At 47.2% G+C, this 20587-nt stretch overlaps 1 protein-coding gene across 4 annotated transcripts; it reads right to left on the reverse strand.

Annotated features, from left to right (window-relative positions):
• Nucleotides 1–2749: 2749 nt before the first annotated feature.
• Nucleotides 2750–20095, reverse strand: RAB41 (RAB41, member RAS oncogene family). Of its 4 annotated transcripts, none has more exons than XM_074147244.1 (8): nt 19938–20095; nt 18423–18481; nt 16646–16699; nt 10779–10884; nt 10429–10540; nt 7383–7476; nt 5514–5580; nt 2750–5091 (listed from the first exon to the last, which is right to left on the reverse strand). In XM_074147244.1, the coding sequence occupies exons 1-8, from the start codon at nt 20014–20016 to the stop codon at nt 5027–5029; spliced, it is 636 nt and encodes a 211-aa protein (XP_074003345.1). In that variant the 5' UTR covers nt 20017–20095; the 3' UTR covers nt 2750–5026. The 4 variants fall into 4 exon arrangements, with proteins under 4 accessions (XP_074003345.1, XP_074003347.1, XP_074003346.1 ...); XM_074147246.1 differs by lacking the exon at nt 7383–7476 and adding an exon at nt 7975–8068 and having other exon boundaries at nt 5027–5091; nt 19938–20016; XM_074147245.1 differs by lacking the exons at nt 7383–7476; nt 10779–10884 and adding exons at nt 7975–8068; nt 14465–14570 and having other exon boundaries at nt 5027–5091; nt 19938–20016.
• Between the last annotated feature and the right edge of the window lie 492 nt (nt 20096–20587).

The following is a 20587-nucleotide window of genomic DNA, read 5'->3' on the forward strand; positions in this document are numbered from 1 at the left end:
ACCACCCCAGGGAAATGCTGGGCAGAAAACTGGGACAAGGCTTGGCTCCAGTTGCCCTTGCAGCCTGTGGGAGGAAGGCAGGAGACCCCAGGCGAGGTGCAGCTCTGGTTTAAGGGTGGTTTTCCACTGCCCTTGATTAGCCGGGAGCGGTGTTTCAGCGCTGCTGCAGTGGAGGATTTTGTCTGTGGTGGCACAAATGCAACTTGCTTGAGACAGCCCTGACACAGCCAGGTTGCTCTTAGCTTGAACGCTGGGCTGAGCCAGGCTGAAGCAGAGAAAAATATACTAGAACAACGACTTTCACTCAGAATTAAAAAAATTAGCTTTTCTACTGGGGAAATAAGCATCCTGGAAGCCCCCCTGGAACGCTCCGAGAAGGTAAGCGGAGAGGTCTTCTATGGACACTGGCCTTTCCAGTCTCACACCAGTTTCTCAGCATTTAGGTGTTCCTTGGGGACTCCTGAGCGGTCCCTCGCCAGAGCTCCAGGAAGATCTCCCCTGCCTTGGGCAGCTTCCTCCCTGCCATTACTCAGAGGTAATTACTCAGGCGCTTTTGCAGCCTGTGACTGGCTGTGGGCTGACAGGAAAGAGCGGATTCTTTCCCAAGACACAGTCATGTTTTAGGTATCTTAACTGACAAAGCAATAACAGGGTTTGTCCTGGCCACCACAGTCCATTTCATCCTCCAGAACTGGAGGGACAAAGGGGTAATTACTGGTCCCTGCTGGGAAAACAACAGCTCCAGCAACGTGGGATTTTTTTTTTTTTTTTTTAGCGACTCGCAAAAAATAGAGGCCAAGGGTCACGAGCGCTGGAGCAGCTTTAGTTTGTCAATGAATAACTCCCTGGCCAGGGGAGCAGACGGGCAAAGGTATTACAGGTCACTTGAACCTTTTGGGGCGACAGAAGCAGTCCCAGAACAAGCTGTGTTGTGTTAAGGCACAGCAGGTTACACCTCAGAACCATTCTGTACCGCTCCTCTCCCTCGGCGTAACTCAGCCGGGTTGGCAGAGGCCGCCTGCGGGCTCCCGGCCCCATCGAGTCTCAGCGCAGAGAGTCTCAGACAGGCATGTCACGAGAAAAAAAAAGGCTACAAAACCCAGAGATTTGCTTTAAAAGCTCTCTCCCGCCCCATATTGTAAACCACGTAACGTTCCTCCCTGCAGCGGGGCCAGCAGCATCAGTTCTCCCAATGGCTGCGGTCGCCCCTCTCATCCTTCCCTTGGGACGGGGCTGCTCCCACAGGCCTTCTCCAGCGAGGTGACACGCTGCAGCGCCACCGCTGAGAGGGGAAGCAGCAGGAAACAACCATGGAAGCTTGGAGAAGGTCTTGCCAGATCCTCGTCTGGAGGGTGTTTCCTGGGCAGACGGTGGTCAGATGCTGCCTTCCCTCTTCCCTGCACTCTCCCGGGTCTGGCATTGAAAGTACAGGGCAAAGACTGGGCAAGAGGCTCAGAGGAGCTGCCTCAAGCTGAGAAACTCGTACAGGAATTATACGGCTACATCCTAGGGGCTCTGGGATCCCAGTTTGCCCCAGGCAGGACCTTGCTGCACTCCTGCTAGGCTGACACCGAGCGAGCGTAGCTCAGCTTTGAGGGAGTCAGTGCCGTACGCTCTTCAGGAGACCATCCTGGACTTCAGGTGAATTCGTGCAGCAGGTGACCAGCCCCAGGACAGCATTTTTGGACACTCCAGTCCACGAGACCACTGTAATGGGAAAGCATTCTAGCCCAGCTCATTCTTGACTCACCAGGTGTTTGACGGAGAAGTTGATAATGGTGTTATACCCGTCCTCAACCTGTAAGAATCAGTGTCACCACATCCCTGTTCCCTAAAGGCTTCAGGCACTGCCTTGAACAAGAAGAAAAGTTATTTCACCAGCCCAAACAGCAGGTGGGGTCCACACGGACACACAGCCACTCTAGGGATGCTGCTGGCCCGAGTGACCCCCTCCAGTTTGCTTGGTGGTCCTACTGTGTCCACCAAGCAGCTCCCACCATTCCCCTTCGAGCCCCACTGGTGAGAACCGCCTCTTGTAGCAGAGATCCCAAGGGGTGTCCTGTCCCCCAGACACCTCTCTCCTGCCAGGGAGACAGGGTGGCCCCTCTACGTGAGCCAGTCCCACCCCTTGTCCCCCCCCTCCTCAGGCCCCCACTCACAGCCACCGTAGCCCACATCAGCGCTGGTAGCCAGCCAGGCAACGTCACGTGTGTTGGTGACGTTGGTGTCCCACTTCCATCGATGCAGTGCAGCGTGTCATACACCATCTCCACCGCCACGTCCAGATGTTGATGTGGCACCGCAGGGAGTCCTGGTGGCTCAGGACAGGGTGTCCTACCCCACACCCTGAACCGCTCCTTGGTGGGGTGAGTGTGGGAGGGGGGGGCCCTGCAGTTCCCTTTGGGTTCCCGCAACACCTCACACCCCAAGGGGAGGAAGGGGCTTGCAAGGGCTTGGGGAGGGGGGTACCCTCACACCCCCTTGAGCAAGAGAGAGGAGCTGGGGCCACCAGTGCTCCTGGGTTGGTGACACCCCCTCAGCCCAGCCCCCCCCCTCCCTCAGGGCCCTCCTGGAGTGGACCCCATCCTGGATCTCTTCTCATCCCACTCCCAAAGCCGGGCTTACGGCCATTAAGCTTGTCCTTCTTCCACCGTACCCTGCGCAGGACAGACCTGTTAAACCTAGGAGTAAAATAAGCTGAGGCACCCCCAGGCCCCCCCAGCTCTGGCAGCAGGACAGCGAAGGTGTTGGTGAAATAACTTTATTTAGTGTGATACACGGCTGTGGTCAGACAGTCCATACTCATATTTAATAGTCACACTTACTCGGCTAACAGCTAGGAGACAGCAGGGCCAGACACACACTCAATATTATACACATCCATAGAGAAGACAGTGGGAAGTGAACTATTTTATTTCACTAGTTACCCCCCCCCCCCACCCCACCCCGGTACATAGGGTCTCCCCCCTCCCTCCCCCAGCTCCGTGACTCAGAACAACACGACAGCAGAGCAGTGCACACCTGCCCGTGAGAAGGGGACAGCAAAACCTGTTCTACGGCAGACACGGACACACCGACAAACATCAGCAATTCCCACACAACAGGGGGTATGTACAGAGGAGGGGGGGGGGGGGCCGGCGCTGGGACCCCACTCTGCCAGCTGGGACTGTGGGTAAGGAGGGGAGGGGGACACTCCAGAGTGAAATGGGAAACAACATCCCAGCTTCCTCCTGCAGGCCAGCTCAGCCGGAGGGGAAGGGACAGGGCTCTGGGGGACAAAAGGGCAGTCATGGGCAGCGAGGTGACTTATGGCCAACATGGGGACTGCCACCTCCCTGTCCGAGGCTGCCCCTTCCCCTCCCTCGAGGGCCTGCAGGCTTCAAAGTGCGCACGCTGTGTCAGCGACCGGTGGGCATCCTGCTAGGACAGTGTCACCGACAGCCAAACGCTCCTGTCCCCACCCCTCACACTGCGGTCAGTCGCTCTCCTGCCCGCTAACATCCCCCCTGTCAGCATGACATAGGCCGGGTGACGAAAAGAACAGTGAATGGCTTAGAGCCATCCGACTGTTCTGTTCTCCTCGCTCTCAACAAACCTACAGACTTCTGGTTCAGACAGATGGATGAAAAACCCCAGTAAGAGTCTCTGAAAAGCTCCATTAACTTGATTAGAACCCAGGGGCAGGGGGAAGAGGATTTATTTCCCACCCTCCAAGGTCAAGAGGTGACACCAAAATTCACTTCAGCAGCACACGTTCCTCCGCTCCTCTACCCAGCTCTGACAATAAATCCCTGCCACTGCTCATCTCGGTTTTGGCAATGTGACAGCTTAAGACTAGTCCAAAAGTGAAATGGCTACTGGCCCCATCCCCGAGGAGTCTACTACAACGGTAGAAGCGGCTACGTATGATTTCATCAAGCAGCAACCTCGGTATGAGAGCAGAGCAGCTATCACCGGCCTTCTATCTGCTGTGACCTGCGTGAAGAAGGTCCCAGTCTATGTGACAATGAACAAGAGGACAGAGTTTAGGAAAGGAGCCCGAACGCCATCCATGACTCCCAGGGCAGATATTGCCCCTGTAGCGATGGATTTTGGGTAACCGTTTGCTTTCGCTGTTGACAGACAGGACCCAGGTCTCTACAAACCACCCTGAGGATCTCTCCCCATCCAGCCTCATGCTGCAAAGCCTCCGTACCCTCTTCCTTCCCCACACTCACCGAGCGCCAACATTCTCTGGCTGGGGAGATATTCCAACTGAGGAAAGGAGCCTGCGGGATGTCTCTGCTACAGAAACGGGAGCAACAAGGCCAAAGCTATCAGAGTCTGGGGGTTTCCAGTGCTGTGTCTAACACGAGGGGAAAAAAACCTCAGAAGTCATGAGCAAGAGTCAGCCAAGATCATCCACAGAAAGGAGAAACGGAAGAGCTAATATTGTGTGTGCCCTGCAGGAAGCAAAAGCCTAGAAACAGATAACCTGTATTGTCCAAAAAGGCAAGGCCAAGTCAAACTGACTGGTTTAAAAGGAGCAGCCTTTCAACAGAGGAAGTGGGGATGCAGGACAGAGATGGGGCTGGAGTGGAGAGGGAACTAGTTAAGATGCAAGGCAGTAAGGAAGGTGGAAAGCCCACCCCCAAGCTCTATTTTTGTCTTCCCTAACTTGGTGGCTTTTCCATTGCATTCACAAGATACATCTGAGCAGACAGGCTCAAGGTGGGGGGCGGGGCAGGAGGAGAAGAAGGGGCGAAGGAGAGGAAGAGAGAGAAAGAGTGTAAAGGGCACCGCAGTGCCAAAGTGCAATAACATAAAAAAATAAAATAAAAGACAGGACACTCATTCTGCACTCAGGGCTCATACCATGCAGTAAGAGGGGCGGCCGGGGCTGCTCCCCACCAGTAAACAGGGAGTTCGCTCGCTTAGTAGATTGGTTTTTTTTCAGCCCACAAAGTAGGGTTGCCTAGCCAATGAGCGGTGATGTTCTTCAGTGAGACTGGCCGGTTGGGGAATGTGCTGCTACAGAACGGGCCTGTTAGCAGGAGCACCCGCTCTCCGTTACTGGCTGCTCAGGAGGTTTCTCTAGTTTGATGTCAATCACTGCAAGGAGACAAGTTAAGAAAAACTGCAAAGCCAGTGGACTTGGTACGTCAAGACCCTGTAGAGGACAGAGCCCGATCGGACAGGTCTGCGCACAAGACAGCCCTGTGCAAACAGAGGAAAGAATTATGGTATTTTAAAACTCTACAAATTTTATCCTAAGCTTACGTGGAGAAAGCAAAAGTTGTACTTGCCATTCTCAGTAGTTGTGTACATTTATGTACAGACCACAAGCAGGGTCCTCAATTTTTGCCCATAGGTAAGCACCACACTTACACTGGTTGTTTCAGCCATATCTCTGCAAAACCCCAGTAAGGCCCATCCCCACAACGTGCCAAAAAGTCAGTAAGCCCAACCTAACAAAAGATAATTGTCAAATACTACGAGACCAGGAAAAGTTACTGATAAGAAGGCAAGGATACTGTCTTCTTTGCTCTTCTCTGGTGTGCTGTCCATCCCAGGTAAGGCAGCAGCCACACGACGGAAAAGCTGAAAAGGAGAAACAGGGAGAGCTGAAGAGTTGTCAGAAAAAAACCCCACATATTAAAAACACATTGCTTTACAGCAGATCTTAGAGTCCAAATTGTACAAACTTGTTACATGGGTACTTTAGCAAGCAAAGCAATGATCAACAAATGCCACAAGAATCTTATCTAAGAAATTTAACAGGTTTTATTAAGGAAGTTATTCGATGCCTAAAAAAGACATTTTTATTTTACCTGTTTCTGCTTGAACAGAACATGGAATTAATTAGCAACAGTTCTTCCAGGGACACATAGAACAATTCCCTCCTGCACTCACTAAGCGTGTCATCTACCATTTCCAGCCTCAAATGCTTTTGTACCCAGCAATGTTACAGTGCAAAAACTAGACTTATGATAAGCAACCTCAGAAGAGACCAAAGGTTTAAGAAATCTATGGATAACTGAGATTTTACACCCCATCCTTTCGCTTCAGTCCTGCTGCAAACCAGCCATTTCCAAGCAGAGCAGCTGATCAAGTGAGCTGCATTTAAGCTACTAAGGATGTGCTAGAGCTGGGAAGGACTATCATATCCCCTTAAAAACAGAAAATGGTTTTGTGTAAGTCAATGCTTGAGAGCTCCTCCTGCTGACACTGACGCAGCAGCTCACACACAGACACCGCCAGGCTCTCTGGTGAAAAGCACTGCATAAAGAGCTAAAGGGATCATCAGTTATCGATGACTTTTCTCACAGTAGCTTGGTGGGGGCTTCTCATCCACACCTCCAAATTGTGTCACTTGGAAAAATCAAGCCACTGAGGTACTAGCAAGGTGCTGCAGTTCGCATCCTTTAAGTCACAGAAGTTCTCACTGCGAACACCCGCTAGACAAATAAAGCAACAGCAAGTCAGAACCAAAGACTAAAGTGGACTCAATCCAGAATTGTCAAAAGAAACAAACCCAAAGCCTCCTAATCCCATCGTGAGGTTGTCCTCACCAGCTGGTGCACAGCAAACCGGTACGTGTGTTTCCCAGCTGACATGAACAGTACTTATGCTCCCTGCAGAGCCCTGGACCTTAGGGTTGCCTTACTCCCCAAGTTCCGTCACGCTTCAGAACGATTCCTGAACTAGCAGAGAGTGGGACCACAAGCTTATACCAAAAGGCAATGGGCACAAACTGAAATACAAGAAATTCCGCTTAAACACGAGACAAGTTTAAAGCTTTTTTTTTTTTTAGTGTACGGACGTTCAAACACTGTGCCAGGTTGCGTGGAGAAATGGGTTCTCTATCCTTTGAGATATTCAAAACCCAACTGGAGTCAGATCTGGGCAGCCCGCTCTGAGCATGAGGTTTGGACTAGACGATCCTTTCCAACCTCAACTATTCTAAGATTTTCCTCTGCAGCTTGCAAACAGAAGCAGGAACTTCTGCTCTAGTGCATCAGCATAAGCAATTATCCTGACTGATGTCAACACTGATTTCGGAAAACAGTGCATTAACTTTTAACAAAAGCAAAGGGAATGTACAAAAATTATGTTTGACTGGCTGTACAAAATAGTGCCATTCCTATCCCTCAGCACACTCTGGTTTTAGATTCTCCTTTCATTCAAGATGAGTTTGCTTAGCTTTAACTGGGAGTCACTGACTTGACAGGAAAGGAGCTTCCAATAAATAAAGGTGCGGCAGCAATGCAAGAAGCATTTCAGGGGCTGACAATAAACACTACAAGCAAATATCTGATGGAACATGAACCCCAAGCAGAAGCATTCCCATACAGAGCAGTCAAGGGCAGATTTCCTGCCGTTAGAACATAACATTGATCTACCTGTTTCACATTGTATCCAGTCTTTGCACTGGTCTCGATAAACATCACATTCAGCTCTTTGGCTCTCTGTTCACCTTCTTCTGTAGTGATTTGCCTGGACAGAGATCCAAACAGAAGCAGAAAGACAGAAAGGAAGAACAGACAGGGAGAGTTAGATGTCTGTGACTGAGACGCTCTTCAGTGGAGGGCCTCACCACCCCCTACAAGGGTGCAGAGTCCACCAATGGAGACCTCAGGACCTCTGAGTCTTAAAGACTCCCAGGTCTTCCAGCTAAGACTGAAACAACGTCAGGTAAGTTACCCAGGCAACGCCTGGGCTTATGACTGTTAATAACAGACGATCAGCACAGGATGAAGTTTGTGCAGTACATTTGAGCCTCATTCACAGCATCCTCAAGGGAAGGAAAAATCCCCAGAAGCTGCACCTGATACAAAAAGCAGTTTCCCAAAAGTCAACAGGGGGAACTCTTGTGAGGTTACAGAAAGGTTTCAGAAAGGCTCCAGCAGCAAGTACAGTGCAACAGCAAATGCTAGGCTGCTGCCTGCAAGCAAGCACCTGCAAACGCATCTCTCATCAATACCCTGTACATACCTGTTTCACATTATATCCTGCTTTAGCACTGGTTTCAATATACATCATATTCAGTTCTTGGGCTTTTCTCTCACCCTCCTCTATAGAAACCTGTCTACAGCAACGAGAACAAATCACAGAAAAGAAAAACCAAAACAAAGAAAAATAGTCCAAAAATAATAAAAAGAAAACGGCAGAAAAAAAACCAAAACCCAGCCACCAACTGAAGCAACATTAGCAGGAAAGAAAAACTTAACAGGCTGCACCGAATAAGAACAGTGCTATTTTTAGTTCAGCTTTCTGGCCTCAGAACTTAACTTGCATCATCACTTGGTTTTTACCATAGGATGAATGGCTTCCAATATGCTGTATTCTATTTTGAAAAATGTGACAAAGCTCAGACTGATACTGTGGCTTCGCCCAGCCTTAAAAGGCCCGGTATTTCAGCTGAACACCAATCTACCTTCCCTTTAAAAGAAAACCAAGGCAGCTTCTTTTACTGATACCTGGATATACACCAGAATTCAAAATTCTAGCCTAGACCAGGACTACTGTCCTGGTAGACTGGTAAGACTGTTGCTTACATTAAGCTTCTAAAATAAGAATAAGAACTTCTAGTGCTACATGAACTTCAACCGTAGCTATGTTTCAAACAATTTTCTGGTATTTTTAATTCTTATGACAGTGCTGGGCCAGCTGTCCTGCACACACTCTCCTTCACTTACATACTATCAGGAAATAATCCAAGGCTGAAATTATCCCATTGGGTTTTCCAGTTCCACATGAAATTGGATTTTGATAGAAATTCAGGTTATTCAGTTGGGAAGCTGCAGTTATTTTCAGCTCCCAGGAGGGCATATGAGTTATGTTGTCAATATCCAGAGCTGGCTCAAGCAGAGTATCTTGGATTTTGCTCTGTTGCTTTTTGTAAACTGATTTCAGAGACTGATCTGAGGTCTTGCCACCTGGAATTCTTAATCCAAAGCAGCTATACACATTTTTATCATATTTCTGAAGCTCTGAACCCAACTTTTACCAACATTTCCAAAGTGCAAGGCACAGGCCACTTAGAAGGGCCCCCCACTGGAAATGGAAAAAGCCAAATAGTTGTAAAGACTAAGGTGGTCTGTGTGGTGGACACAGACCACGTTTCTGTAGGAACCATCAGTACAAAGCCCACACAGTGCCTTGTTAGAGCCTAACTTTATCTTTTTTTCCCCCCCGCTGACTCAAACCACCTGCCAGTATTAGAATTATCTATGCTTTTCCTGCTCGGCATGACAAACAAAAAAACTAACAGCATGACTTGTACAGGAATAAAGGGCAAAAAGCATCTCCTGAGACCGGTTTGTGCAGCCAGGGATGCTGGCTATTGTCTCATAGGGGCATTTGGACAACACCAAAACTACAAGGGGAAAAAAATCACATCACAATACATTCTGAAGCAATATGTACACTGCAGGAATAAAGCACGGTTTAGAATTTAAAATGTGCTAGCATCCAACAATGAAACAGATCCCTATTAGGCCCATCATCCCAAGGAACAGAGTAAAAACCCAGGCAGTTCAGATAATAGTGCGAGATTTTTCTGAGAAAACATTTATGTTCCACCTGGAAGGCTTTTCAAGCTGTTATTTTTTGATCAGAAGTGTCTTGTGAACAGCCAAAGGATAAGGGTTTGATTTTGTAAGACCTCATTTTGCTGCGAGATCCACGTATTTTCCAGTTCTGCCTTTCTGAGGTGCCTTCTTTTGCATCAGATAAAAATTTCCCATCATTTCAATACTTCATATGTCCTCTGACATATGAAGCACACGTTTTAGAGGACCTGGTGTATGTGAAGATGTTTCAGTGTAAAGTATTGGGACTGTAAGGAACTGCATATGGCTTACTCTCTCATCCCTTTGCCAACTACTGCTGATACTAACCATTATAATAAAAATCTTTCCTTATCTAGACCGTTTCTGACATCTTCATAAAGAATGATAATCTCTGAAAATATTAAACAAATTTTTTGCTAAATCAACAATCAAGAGAAGGATTTGAAAAAGAAATGCAAAAGCACAAGCCTGTGGTCTTCTAAGAAGCTCTCACATGATAATGTTGAAGTGGCATTGTAGGATTAAGAGTTTTAAAAGTAAAATGCTCCATGACATGTCCCAAAACATTAAATCTGTGTGATTTACAGAGTCTAATTAACTTCTTAAGTCTCTTGGGGAAGTCTGCTTTTGCTAATTTAATTTCCTCTCACGTATCCACAACATCACAGTTTGTGTTATGTATAACATGAATTTAGGCTGAGAGGGAAACCTTTTAGATCGATACTATAAAAGCTTATGCTGCATCCTGTAACAAGAAGAAACTTGCTATTTATGCTTCATTTAAAGTCAACAAATTGTGTTGAAGACAGACTAGTTGGCCAATTCCTCGCTTTTACTGGCCAGGGCAGCCAGGCTGCCAGCTCCCCTCCATTACCTCTTGTCTGCCAGGTCGGTTTTGTTCCCCACCAACATGATGATGACATCGCTTCCTCTCTCTGTCCGAACGTCATCAATCCACTTGGAGGTTTGCTGGAAAGAATTCAAGTCTGTAGGGAAGAATCAAACAGGATAAAACTTCTTTTCAGAGAGGGAAGGTGCTTCTCCAAATCTTCCCACACCACACATAAATGACCCATAAATTGTTTTCTGCTCAGACAGAAAAGCATGGCGGGGCAAAAAAACATTTCTGATGTTAATCATCTTTTTGCAGAACTTCTGGTTTTAACTTATTAGTTCTGCTTACACGTAGTATTTCAAATAATGAGACACCAAAGCATCACTCACTTGTAATGTCATAGACTACCACAGCAATGGTGGAGTCGCGGATGTAGCTGGGAATGAGACTGCGGAACCGCTCCTGGCCTGCTGTGTCCCAAAGCTGCAGCCGAACCTGCTGGTACCAGGCCAGGGAGAGCAGAGAGAAAGAGAGAGAGAGAGAGAGCAAGAGAGAAAAGAAAAGGAGGAAACTGTCCTTTAGAGAAAAGGCCGTTTCTAGAATTAACTCTATGCAGCTCAGTCTGAGAAGCTGAGGTTGACCTTGTAATCTTGTCCCAAATTTCCAAACACCAACAAAGTTGGCTTTTCTGACTCTGGTTGTAGATAATGTCCTTGCCTAGAGATTCTGGTGTTCCCAAAGAGCTCTAGGCTATGGCTACTACCCAAATGCTGATAGCGGCAGCTAACAATACAGAGCTGGCCTTCCTGGTCTACCCAGTGCTCTGTATGGGGTCTCCACCGGACGCCTAGCCTAGAGCATCTCAGATCAAAGCTTTTTGGGCAATTCCCATGTGACAGACATGCAATTCCCTCAGCCCAGACACCACATAGCAAAACAGCAACCATTCTCCAGCATCAAGCATCCAGAAGACATCAATGGGGATTTTCATGCAAGATTAAGGCAATCAATAAGTTCCAGCAGAAACAAAAGCAAAAGCTATATACTGTAGGCTTCATGTGACACAAAGGGCATTGGGTTTTCCCTTTCAGATAAGCATGGGAGTCAGAAACAAATAAACAGTATGAGAGGGACAGTCTGATCTCCAGAATTATGCCCAAACACAAACTGACTTATTACATATATTAGCTCTAAGGTCTGGCACCTGCCTGTTTGAAACAGCAACGGTCAAAACATGCCCAACTACCACAGTGGATGCTAAACAAAAGCTTTTTTCACAACCGGGAGTGATACCATTTCCTTCCAAGTCATTACCCTCCCCGGCTACCTCTACAGCTACCGCTCCACTGCCAGAAAACATGATTGCTGTTGGCATTCTCAACAGGCACGAGTTTCATAGGAGGGCAGATACTGGTTTTCAGCTTAATGACATGAATCAGTCAGATGTGCTCACAAAGCCACTTGTTCAGCAACGAAGGAAAGCAGCTGTTTATGCACAGAACAGCAATTAATAAGGCAGTTTGCAGGAGACTGGCTGCAAGAGAGAAAGCAGTTTCAGAAGGACCAATAATTGGCTTGTTTAAGAGATAAGTAGAAGCTGGACATAGCACATGTCTGCAAAGTGTCTCGCTACAAGAAGATTCAAAACATCGCATCTACATCAGGGTATGTAGATCTGATGCCCTAGGGCTTAAGGAAGATTAGGGCTTATAGTTAAAGCAATTAGGCTCATGCTTCATTTTGAAGACAGCCTTGATCACAGTAGCAAAAGTCAGGACTCTTCACTACCCCAGGAAACTCAGGGTGAAAAAACTCCATACACCTGGACAATATCACACCCGTGCTGACAGATCAGATTGATAATGACAGCTTCGGGCTCCGGCTTCTAGCTATCGCAGCAAGCTGCCACACAGTCCCCAAGACATTGCTGCTACACCAGACTATCCACCCAGAAAGTTTATCAAAGTGGTAATTTAAACGCTCCAACCTTCAGACTCAAAAAGGCAATGAGAGGAAGTACCACAGAACCAGGGAAGAACTGTCCCCGGTAATCTCGTACTGAAGGGTAACGCTATTTGAGGGAAGGCCTTCAGCTGGGGTGTGGGTACCCCTGAAGGGACCACAGTCTTCTGTGGCTTCTTGTTCCTACAAGCCAAAGTTTGTGGAAGGGAAAACAAAATATAAATAACCCACTCACATGCCATTGACCCTACAGGTCTGGAAAGATGGAAGGTGCTCAACCAGGAGTTAACCCTCTCTTATAAAGAAGGCAACTTGTTCAGAAAGGGGCCAGAGTTGCAATATAGATTTTTACCATGGATCTCTCCATGGGCCACTTGTACTTCAAGATGCCCAGCACAGTAACAATAAGTAAGCAATTTCTCTTTTTTTTTTTATCAGCTCCCCACATGCTAGCTTCTGGGTTTTCCCTACTAGTTAAGAGTATCTTGGCTGGCACTTAAGTATGTCCTATGGGACTCTCCCTATTTTACACTACCACAACAATCATTAACTAACAGGAGACTATTTGAGGTTCCCAAATACAGTTACCCCTAAAGACAATGCAAATATATAGCTCTTCAGAGTGGTAAAGGAAACTGTGTTTTCCTAATCCCACTAGCGCTCACCATCATCATGCCCTCAGAGGTACATGCGCATGTTCCTTCGATAACACAAGAAAACTAAAAGCCTCCCAGTCACTAAGAACAGAACAAAGAGCAGTAACAAGAAAAAATGAAATTACCCGAAAAGATGAGACCATTACCAAAGTATGATGAGATCAGCTCTCACTTAATTATTTTTGACATGTCTGGAAGCTATTAACAGCAGCCTGGACTGGTAAGATTTTTCCACCTGCCTGGATAAACAGCATCATGTACCTGTCACAACCGTGGGGACAAAAGATGCCAACCTATGCAGCCTGCCACACTGCCCCACCCAGACAAGTTCCCAGTCATCGTCACGTCATCACGTGCACACCTCAGCACTCCTCAAACCCAAACATATTACTCCACTTTTACATCATTTTGCACCAAACCAGAAATCCTCCCAGAGTCAAGTACTTAAACTATAGGGTTAGGAGTAAGACCATATAATTATTTGCCCTCAACATGCAAGATAAATCATAACAGAAGGTTATTATTTGTTAAGCACTTCTGTTAACCAAAACAAACCCCTGGTCTGTAAAGCCTCACTATAATCTGGAGAAAGTGACAGAATAAAGGTGGGGCAGAGGTTTTTCACCTGCGCTACATTCTTAAGACTTTGTTCACGTGGTGTTGGCTCACTGGTATAAATCCTGTCTACGTATTTATGGTGATCCTGGAGCTTAACCCGAAAAGACAGATCAGGTGGAATCAATAACAAGGAGTTACAATGAAATAATTGTATTCCTATCTTCATATCTTATACTAAAACATTAATGCCAAGAGTTATGGAAAATTTCCCTTTAAGCTTGTTTATTTTTTAGAAATTATAGTAGTCACATCTCTTCTCTTTCAAAAGCTCTCTGGTCACTCATATGAATCACCATCTCTCCTCTTCAATGAAATGGGAGTCTCGAATCCTCATAAGTCACTTTTATTTAAAGGGGTGTTATACTTTTCTACCTACTCTGACAGTATTCCATTGCTTCGGTATCTGAAGTCATTACTTGTATTACCTCTCTAGTTATCCAGAGGGGGAAAAACAGGTTTGATGTTTAATAAAACCAAAACAAGAAAAAGTATAAAGCTTTCCAAGGGCTACCAACCACCTTTCATTCAAATCAGCACAGACACATGGGAAGTCACAGTCTTTGTTCGCCCACCTGTCAGTCCTCTGCGTATCACTTCCATCGTTTGAGCTTTGAGCAGACCAGGGTTAAACAATTGCCCAGTTTCTGTATTATGGGATGGAGTTACCATTGGTTGGGGGGAAGATGCTCAGCTACTTCCCCTCAGCCCATGAAACACCTACAGTCCTGGGGCCAATGGCCTGTCTTAGCTCCTTTCAGATACCACCACCACCACTTCTAGTGCATAAAAGGTACATGTTAAAAGCAAGGTCCCTGCAGACACTCCAGCTCAATACCTACTTGTAATGTCAAAGACAATGACAGCCACAGCAGAGTCACGGATGTAGCTGGGAATGAGGCTGCGGAACCTCTCCTGGCCGGCTGTATCCCACAGCTGCAGCCTGATCTGGGAAATGGAAAAGCGTAGGGAAAGGGGGAAAGGGAAGAGCAGGAAAACGGAAAACAAAACCAAAACTCAAGTGAAATAAAAAGAAAAAAAAAATTGCAAGGCAAAAATAATGCAACCAAAGGAAAGTTAAAATGGAACAGAAATGTGAAAAGAGCTAATGGCACTTCTAACTGCATTCTGGCAGTAACCTCAGCCGAGCACGTCTGAGAAACCTCCCTCCCTCCACAGACCCATTAATAACTCACACATACGAACGTGTTCTTCCAGTTAATCATAAAACCAAGATATCCCTAAAAAATACCTTTTCACACCATGTGCTGACGAGGGAAATAAGCATACGTACCTCAGTGCATCCTGCCGTGTCAGGACTCAGGCTACAAGAGCCACAGAAGCAAACTGCAGCCTACAGCTAGTTAGATGCGGTCACTCCTAACCATAAGGACCACATCACCCCGCTGCGGATGAATCCACTGGAAAGCCTGATGTCAAGTACTGAAATATAGCAGTGGGGTACCAGGATAGTAAACACCCTCTAGACTGGCTTATCTTGTGCTTAAATCAAAGTCTGGGAAGATATCCAGCCTCAGAGAAGGAACCACTACTCAGTCTTTCAAGAATGAGGTTGTAACTGTAACATGGAACTGGCAGCCTGACAGCTGGGAGTGAGGACGGGGCTTCTTGTGGCCCCAGCTCACTTAGTGCCAGAGCTCCCAATGCGCTGGCTACTGGAGATGGTTTTGAAGAACCCAGCTCCACATATAGTTGTCCTTTCTGCTGGCAAGTAGTTGCTACTCAGGCCATATTTAGCGCTGAGTGATCTGGCACAGGTATAATTTCAAGGTACGTTATTTGGTGTAAAGACATTATCAAATATGCTAAAGCGTATGCTGTAGTTAGAGGCTTAATGTTCTTCATTTCATTAGCCATATCCGAGAAATTATTTCGATGTCTGAATTTTCCTAGCTTGTGTGCTTGTATTTCCCCCTCCTCTTACCTACAATCAACACCTCTGTTATTTAAACAGGCTTTACGGGCTCTGTGGACCACTTACAGAAGCAGGAAAGCTAACAGTATATCCAACATCAGAAAGAACATGGTACTTTCTGGATAGCAGGCCAGCGGGTAAATGACATTCTGACCTACACAGCCACAAGAAATCAAGACTACGCTGCTGGAAACAGCACGCAGGCATTCCAACTGGCCTTCACAGGTGTTAAGCAGCATTCCCGAGATCTTTTTCTTCTTCTGCCACTGCCAGCACCATTGAAGAATGTTATACAAGTAGTTTGTCCCAAACAAAGATTAAGCAAGGTCTTTTCTAAGGGTGAATCGCTGGTAAGATGGCAGAGGAGCACTCGGGGAACTCACCACACACTGGGCTGAGACTTCTTCAGAAGCAACAGACCCAAAGCCAAACAAAGGACTTCCATTGTACCACCACACACACTTCCTTCCCACAACAGTTTCCCAGCCAATAGCAAAACTAACAAAAAGGCAACTACTAGCAAAACATGAACTAATGAAAAAACAAATACTGAAAGACAGGAGAGGGATGTGAGGGATCTCTTTATGCAAAAAGGAATCTCATGCAAGCTAAATCCATAATTACTTTATTAAGAATAAGTAAGAACTGTGTTATAAAAGGAGGGTTTCTATGGGAAGGAACTATGCCCCCGCTGGTAATCCCTAATGACCTCAAGACTTGGAACTGCCTGGGGTCTGCTCAAAACCATTTATACTGACAATCCCAGAGGCAGAGCTGCAAATTCTGGGAGCAAACTATATCTAAGGTAGACAGCCTATAGCAGAACAGCCCATGGCTCGGGATATGGACACTAGCTTGCCCCGATTTTGCATGAAAGATTTTGACTTCATTCTAGACGTATCAGATGTTAACACGTATCAGAAACAGGAGAGCGGGTCAGTGATTTTATTCAACAAAGGCTGTCCCTCTGAAGGCTGCCGTGGGATTTCAGGAGCCATTGGAGGAACAGCCAGGCGGAACAGCATGCACAGCAACTGGCACTCCCCTGCCTGCAGTCGCCATGCTATCACACAGATGCCTCACTTACCGTGCGATCTTCAAGATACATTGTTTTTGACAGGAAATCAATTCCAATGGTCGCCTGAAAAGAAGAAAAAGCATTAGTAACTGCAACTCGCCTTCCAGCATCTGCAACTCAGATCTTTCTATACAAACTCTCAGAAATGTTCACAAACTTAAATTAAGCTGTTGAAGTCATTTGCCTTCAATATGGTTGATAAAAAGAAAGCAAGCTGGATATCTGCACCGTCTTCATTTCACATCATTCTTCTAACACTTCTCAACTGCATGAGAACCTCTGAGTCTGGATTTTAGCCTCAGACATTCATGCATCTTAACACAGATCATATCTGAACTGGCATCTCTTTCTGCTCTACTGCAATTCAGTCTGGCAAGAATTATCTTCTTAGAAATAACGAAAAGATGGAGCAAATTAGATATATATAAATTGTGGGCAACTGTACTGAAAGCTAAAAAGCAACATTCATTTGGGGCTTTCCATTTCAGAATGTGCTTCCTTTCCAGTGAAATTCAGAAGCTTCACTTCCCAGGCAGTTCTTTCTGTACGTCTCCTTCCATTCATGTTTTCATTGCTGTACAGCAATTCCAGCACAAAGACACTTAAAGTAATTTACTAAGTTAGATGCACTCCCAGACACTTAAACCAAGCAGATGTCCTAGGCCATCATACCTCCAGGAAACAGGAGACAGGCTACTGATGTAACAGATTTGAGTATTTTAGACAGATTATCTGTCTTAAACACAAGCAGCATAACATGTTCTGGAAGGTCTCCATCAGAACACGAGCCACTTAATATTAGAAGAGACCCCGACAGTCAATTTCTGTAGTTAGTACTGGTTTCTAGTCCTATTTTCTGCAGGCAAGACACAGTTTATAACAACTACAACAAGCAGGTAAATCTACAAGAGCACCTTACAAAAATCAGGACAAGAAACACAGAAAGCACAAGAGGATCCAGGTCCAGTGAATGTCTTGTCCTCAAGAAAACAAATTTTTCTTCCTTTTCCAGCTTTAAATTACCCCAATCTAAACCAGTAGCTCTTTCTGGCTTGAATTAAAAGATAACACCCTAGTCTCATCTTCCTTAAAGATATTTGGCATTCCCCTGAAATACTGCTAAGTGGTTTTAATGCAACTAACTCTTCCTGAGATCTTCAGGCCTCTTAAACATCTTCAGCTTTTCATCTGCAGCCTCCTCATCCCTACCCTACTCTTTCCCTGCCAAGATTTCCCTGCCTTTTTCTATCTATAGTCTTCTGGTTAAAGAAAAAAAAAAAAAGTAATAATAAAAAAGAATGAGAAAGGAGAATACACCACGGTGACTTCTTGCAGATCTATCTATGCACTCTGGACTCAGATGCTAGAGACCAGAAACCATCATAAGCGTTCATATTTTATTCTTTCTCTCCGTTTGCCAAGACTTCCATATCCATCGTCACGCACCCTGACCATTGTCTTCTCTGTTAGCCAACTCCATAAACCAATGTTTCTCCCTGTTTTCCTCAAGGCTTCTCATATACCCAGACAGGATCTAAACCTTGCTTCTTTTTTGTATGTTGTAATCCCCAACATCATACTAGATGCTTGGGTTTAATCAAGAAGTCTCATCTCCATTTCAAGGCACATTACAACCTTACATATGACATTGAACTGACATCTCATGGGAACATGCTTGCTCCTAACAGTTCTCACAGGCATAGACTTTAATAGCGGGGAACAGACTTGCTGATATATATATTTAAAAAGAAAAACCACACCCAAAACTAACAAAACTACCACATACCTGGTAAGTATTGTCAAAACTGTCATACATAAACCTGGTGATCAGAGAGGTCTTCCCAACTACAAAAGAACAGAAAAAAAAAAACTCTCAAGCAGCAGTGGAAAAAAATAACCACCGCTTTGGGAGTCACATGCTGGTAGCACCGATCATATGAATGAACTTGCCAACCTAAGGATATTTCCCAGCGACGCCCTCCTGCAAAATAACCAGCTAAGAAATTAATTCACAAAATGATGAAGTAGGTTAAGCCAAATCAATCTACGTAGGTCAAAAATGAATGATAATGAAAATCTGGTCCTCGTATTAGGTACGTTGTGATGCATGTAACAAAGAATTATTTGTTTGCTTTAAGCAAGCAATAAATCTGCTTTGTTATTCACATTTTGCTACTTATGTAATCACCAAGCCTTGGACTTCTAGACACAAACATCAAAATAAAACATGGTGATGGCCTGGACACTGTTCAGCTGCCTCGGGCTGGACACAAACGCCACATTCAAGACTTGTATCCTTTCCTCATAACAAGATTCTAGGTACAGAGTAAACTTGGTGGCTTACTTAAAAACTTTAAATTTACATCTCCAAATATTATCAAGACACAAAGCGCAGAACTGACAAGAAATGGGAGCCAAAGATAAGATCTCTGATTCTCTCTCAGGAGGCTGGAGGAAGCCAAGAAAAATTCAAAGGACATGACAAGGAAGAGAAGAGGGAAAAGGAATAAGCTGCCTAGAAAGATTATGAAATTGTGAACATTAGAGAGGGTTAGACAAATGTCTGTCAGCAGCAGTCGATCCCGCCTTGGTAAGGCAGGGATATCAGACAACTTCTGGAAATTCCCCCACGACCTACAGTTCTGGGACCGAGGAGGAGATAAGCAGCAAGAGATAGATCTAAAGAAAGTAATACAGCAAAGAACACCATGACTTCAAGAAAAAGATACAACTCATCCATTTATTATGAGGAAAGGGTACAAAAGGGAGGTAACTTTCAGGTAAAACAAACGAAAAAATGAAGATGTAAGAGAGGCAACGGCCACGGTATACAAACAGCACAGCTTTGCCATTCATTCTCTCTCACTTGGTGCGGACACGGTCAGAGACACAACACACGGGGCGGAGCAGCGTCCTGAGAGCCACCGCATTTCTCCCAACCGCCAGCAAGGCCCAGCCGCTCGCCCGGCCCCACGGCTGCGGGCCAGCCCCGGGAGGAGGCCCGGCCTCAGCAGGCGGTGTCCTCAAACGCAGACCCGGGCGCTCGCCAGGCCGGCGGAGGGATAAGGCCGGACCATGGCGGGGCCGCCGCTCCCTCGGGCGGGAGCCCCGGACGGCTCGTTATCGCCTCCCCCCCGGGCAGAGAAAAGCCCTTCACGATTCCTCACCGTCCCTCACGGCTCCTCACCGCCCGCCCGCAGCGTTAGGCCCGCGGCGGCTCCTCACCCCGCCTCCCCCGCGGCGCCAGGCCCCTGAGGCCCGCCGCGGCCTGCTCCCCCCCGCTCGCCGCCGCCCCGCTCACCGCTCTGCTCGCCCAGGAAGACGAGCTTGAACTTCCTCAGCGGGTTCCCGAACTCGCCGCCGCTGCCGGGGGCGGACATGGCGGCGCGGGAAGGCCGAGCCGGAGCCGTGACTGAGGAGAAGGAGACACCGCCGAGCGCACACCGGCACCGCCACCGCCCCGCCTGCCGCGCCGCGCGTCACTTCCGCCGCCGTCACCGCCGCGTCACTCCGCACCACCCCCGGGGCGGGCGGTTGCCATAGCGACGGGCCGGCCTCTGGGGGCCTGGCCGGGAGCGGCCTCCGCTGCGGCCTGTGCAGGGGGGCCAGCCCTGTAACGGGGGGACCGGCCGGGAGCGGCCGCCCCCGGCTTCCCCCACGCCTCGCCCTCCCGCCGAGGCCCGTCGCAGCCTGAAGCATCGGCTGCCCGCTGCGAGCTCTCCCCACACGCCCCGGGGCGGGCCCCGCGCCCCGGCATCACGACACGGAGCCTGCACCGGGCCACAGGGGCGGGTTTATTTATAACGGTGTCACAGAGTATTTCATAACGCAGGCAAACGACAAACACGCTGGTGATGGCGCTTGGCCGGGCTCCGCTGCACCCTCCCTGTCCCCATCCCCTCGAAGGCAGCCATGGGTGCAAGGAGGTGGGAGCACCGTCCTGCACTCACT

This window comes from Numenius arquata, chromosome 5 (assembly GCF_964106895.1).
Source record: "Numenius arquata chromosome 5, bNumArq3.hap1.1, whole genome shotgun sequence".
Lineage (NCBI taxonomy): Eukaryota > Metazoa > Chordata > Aves > Charadriiformes > Scolopacidae > Numenius > Numenius arquata.

Coding starts and splice junctions, on each gene's coding strand:
- RAB41 (XM_074147244.1), bottom strand. CDS start 20,016: ATGTCCGCCCCCGGCAGCGGCGGCGAGTTCGGGAACCCGCTGAGGAAG. Junction 18,482..19,937: donor CTTCCTGGGCGAGCAGAGCG/GTGAGCGGGGCG, acceptor GTTCTTTTGTAG/TTGGGAAGACCTCTCTGATC. Junction 16,700..18,422: donor GTTTTGACAATACTTACCAG/GTATGTGGTAGT, acceptor TCTTCTTTTCAG/GCGACCATTGGAATTGATTT.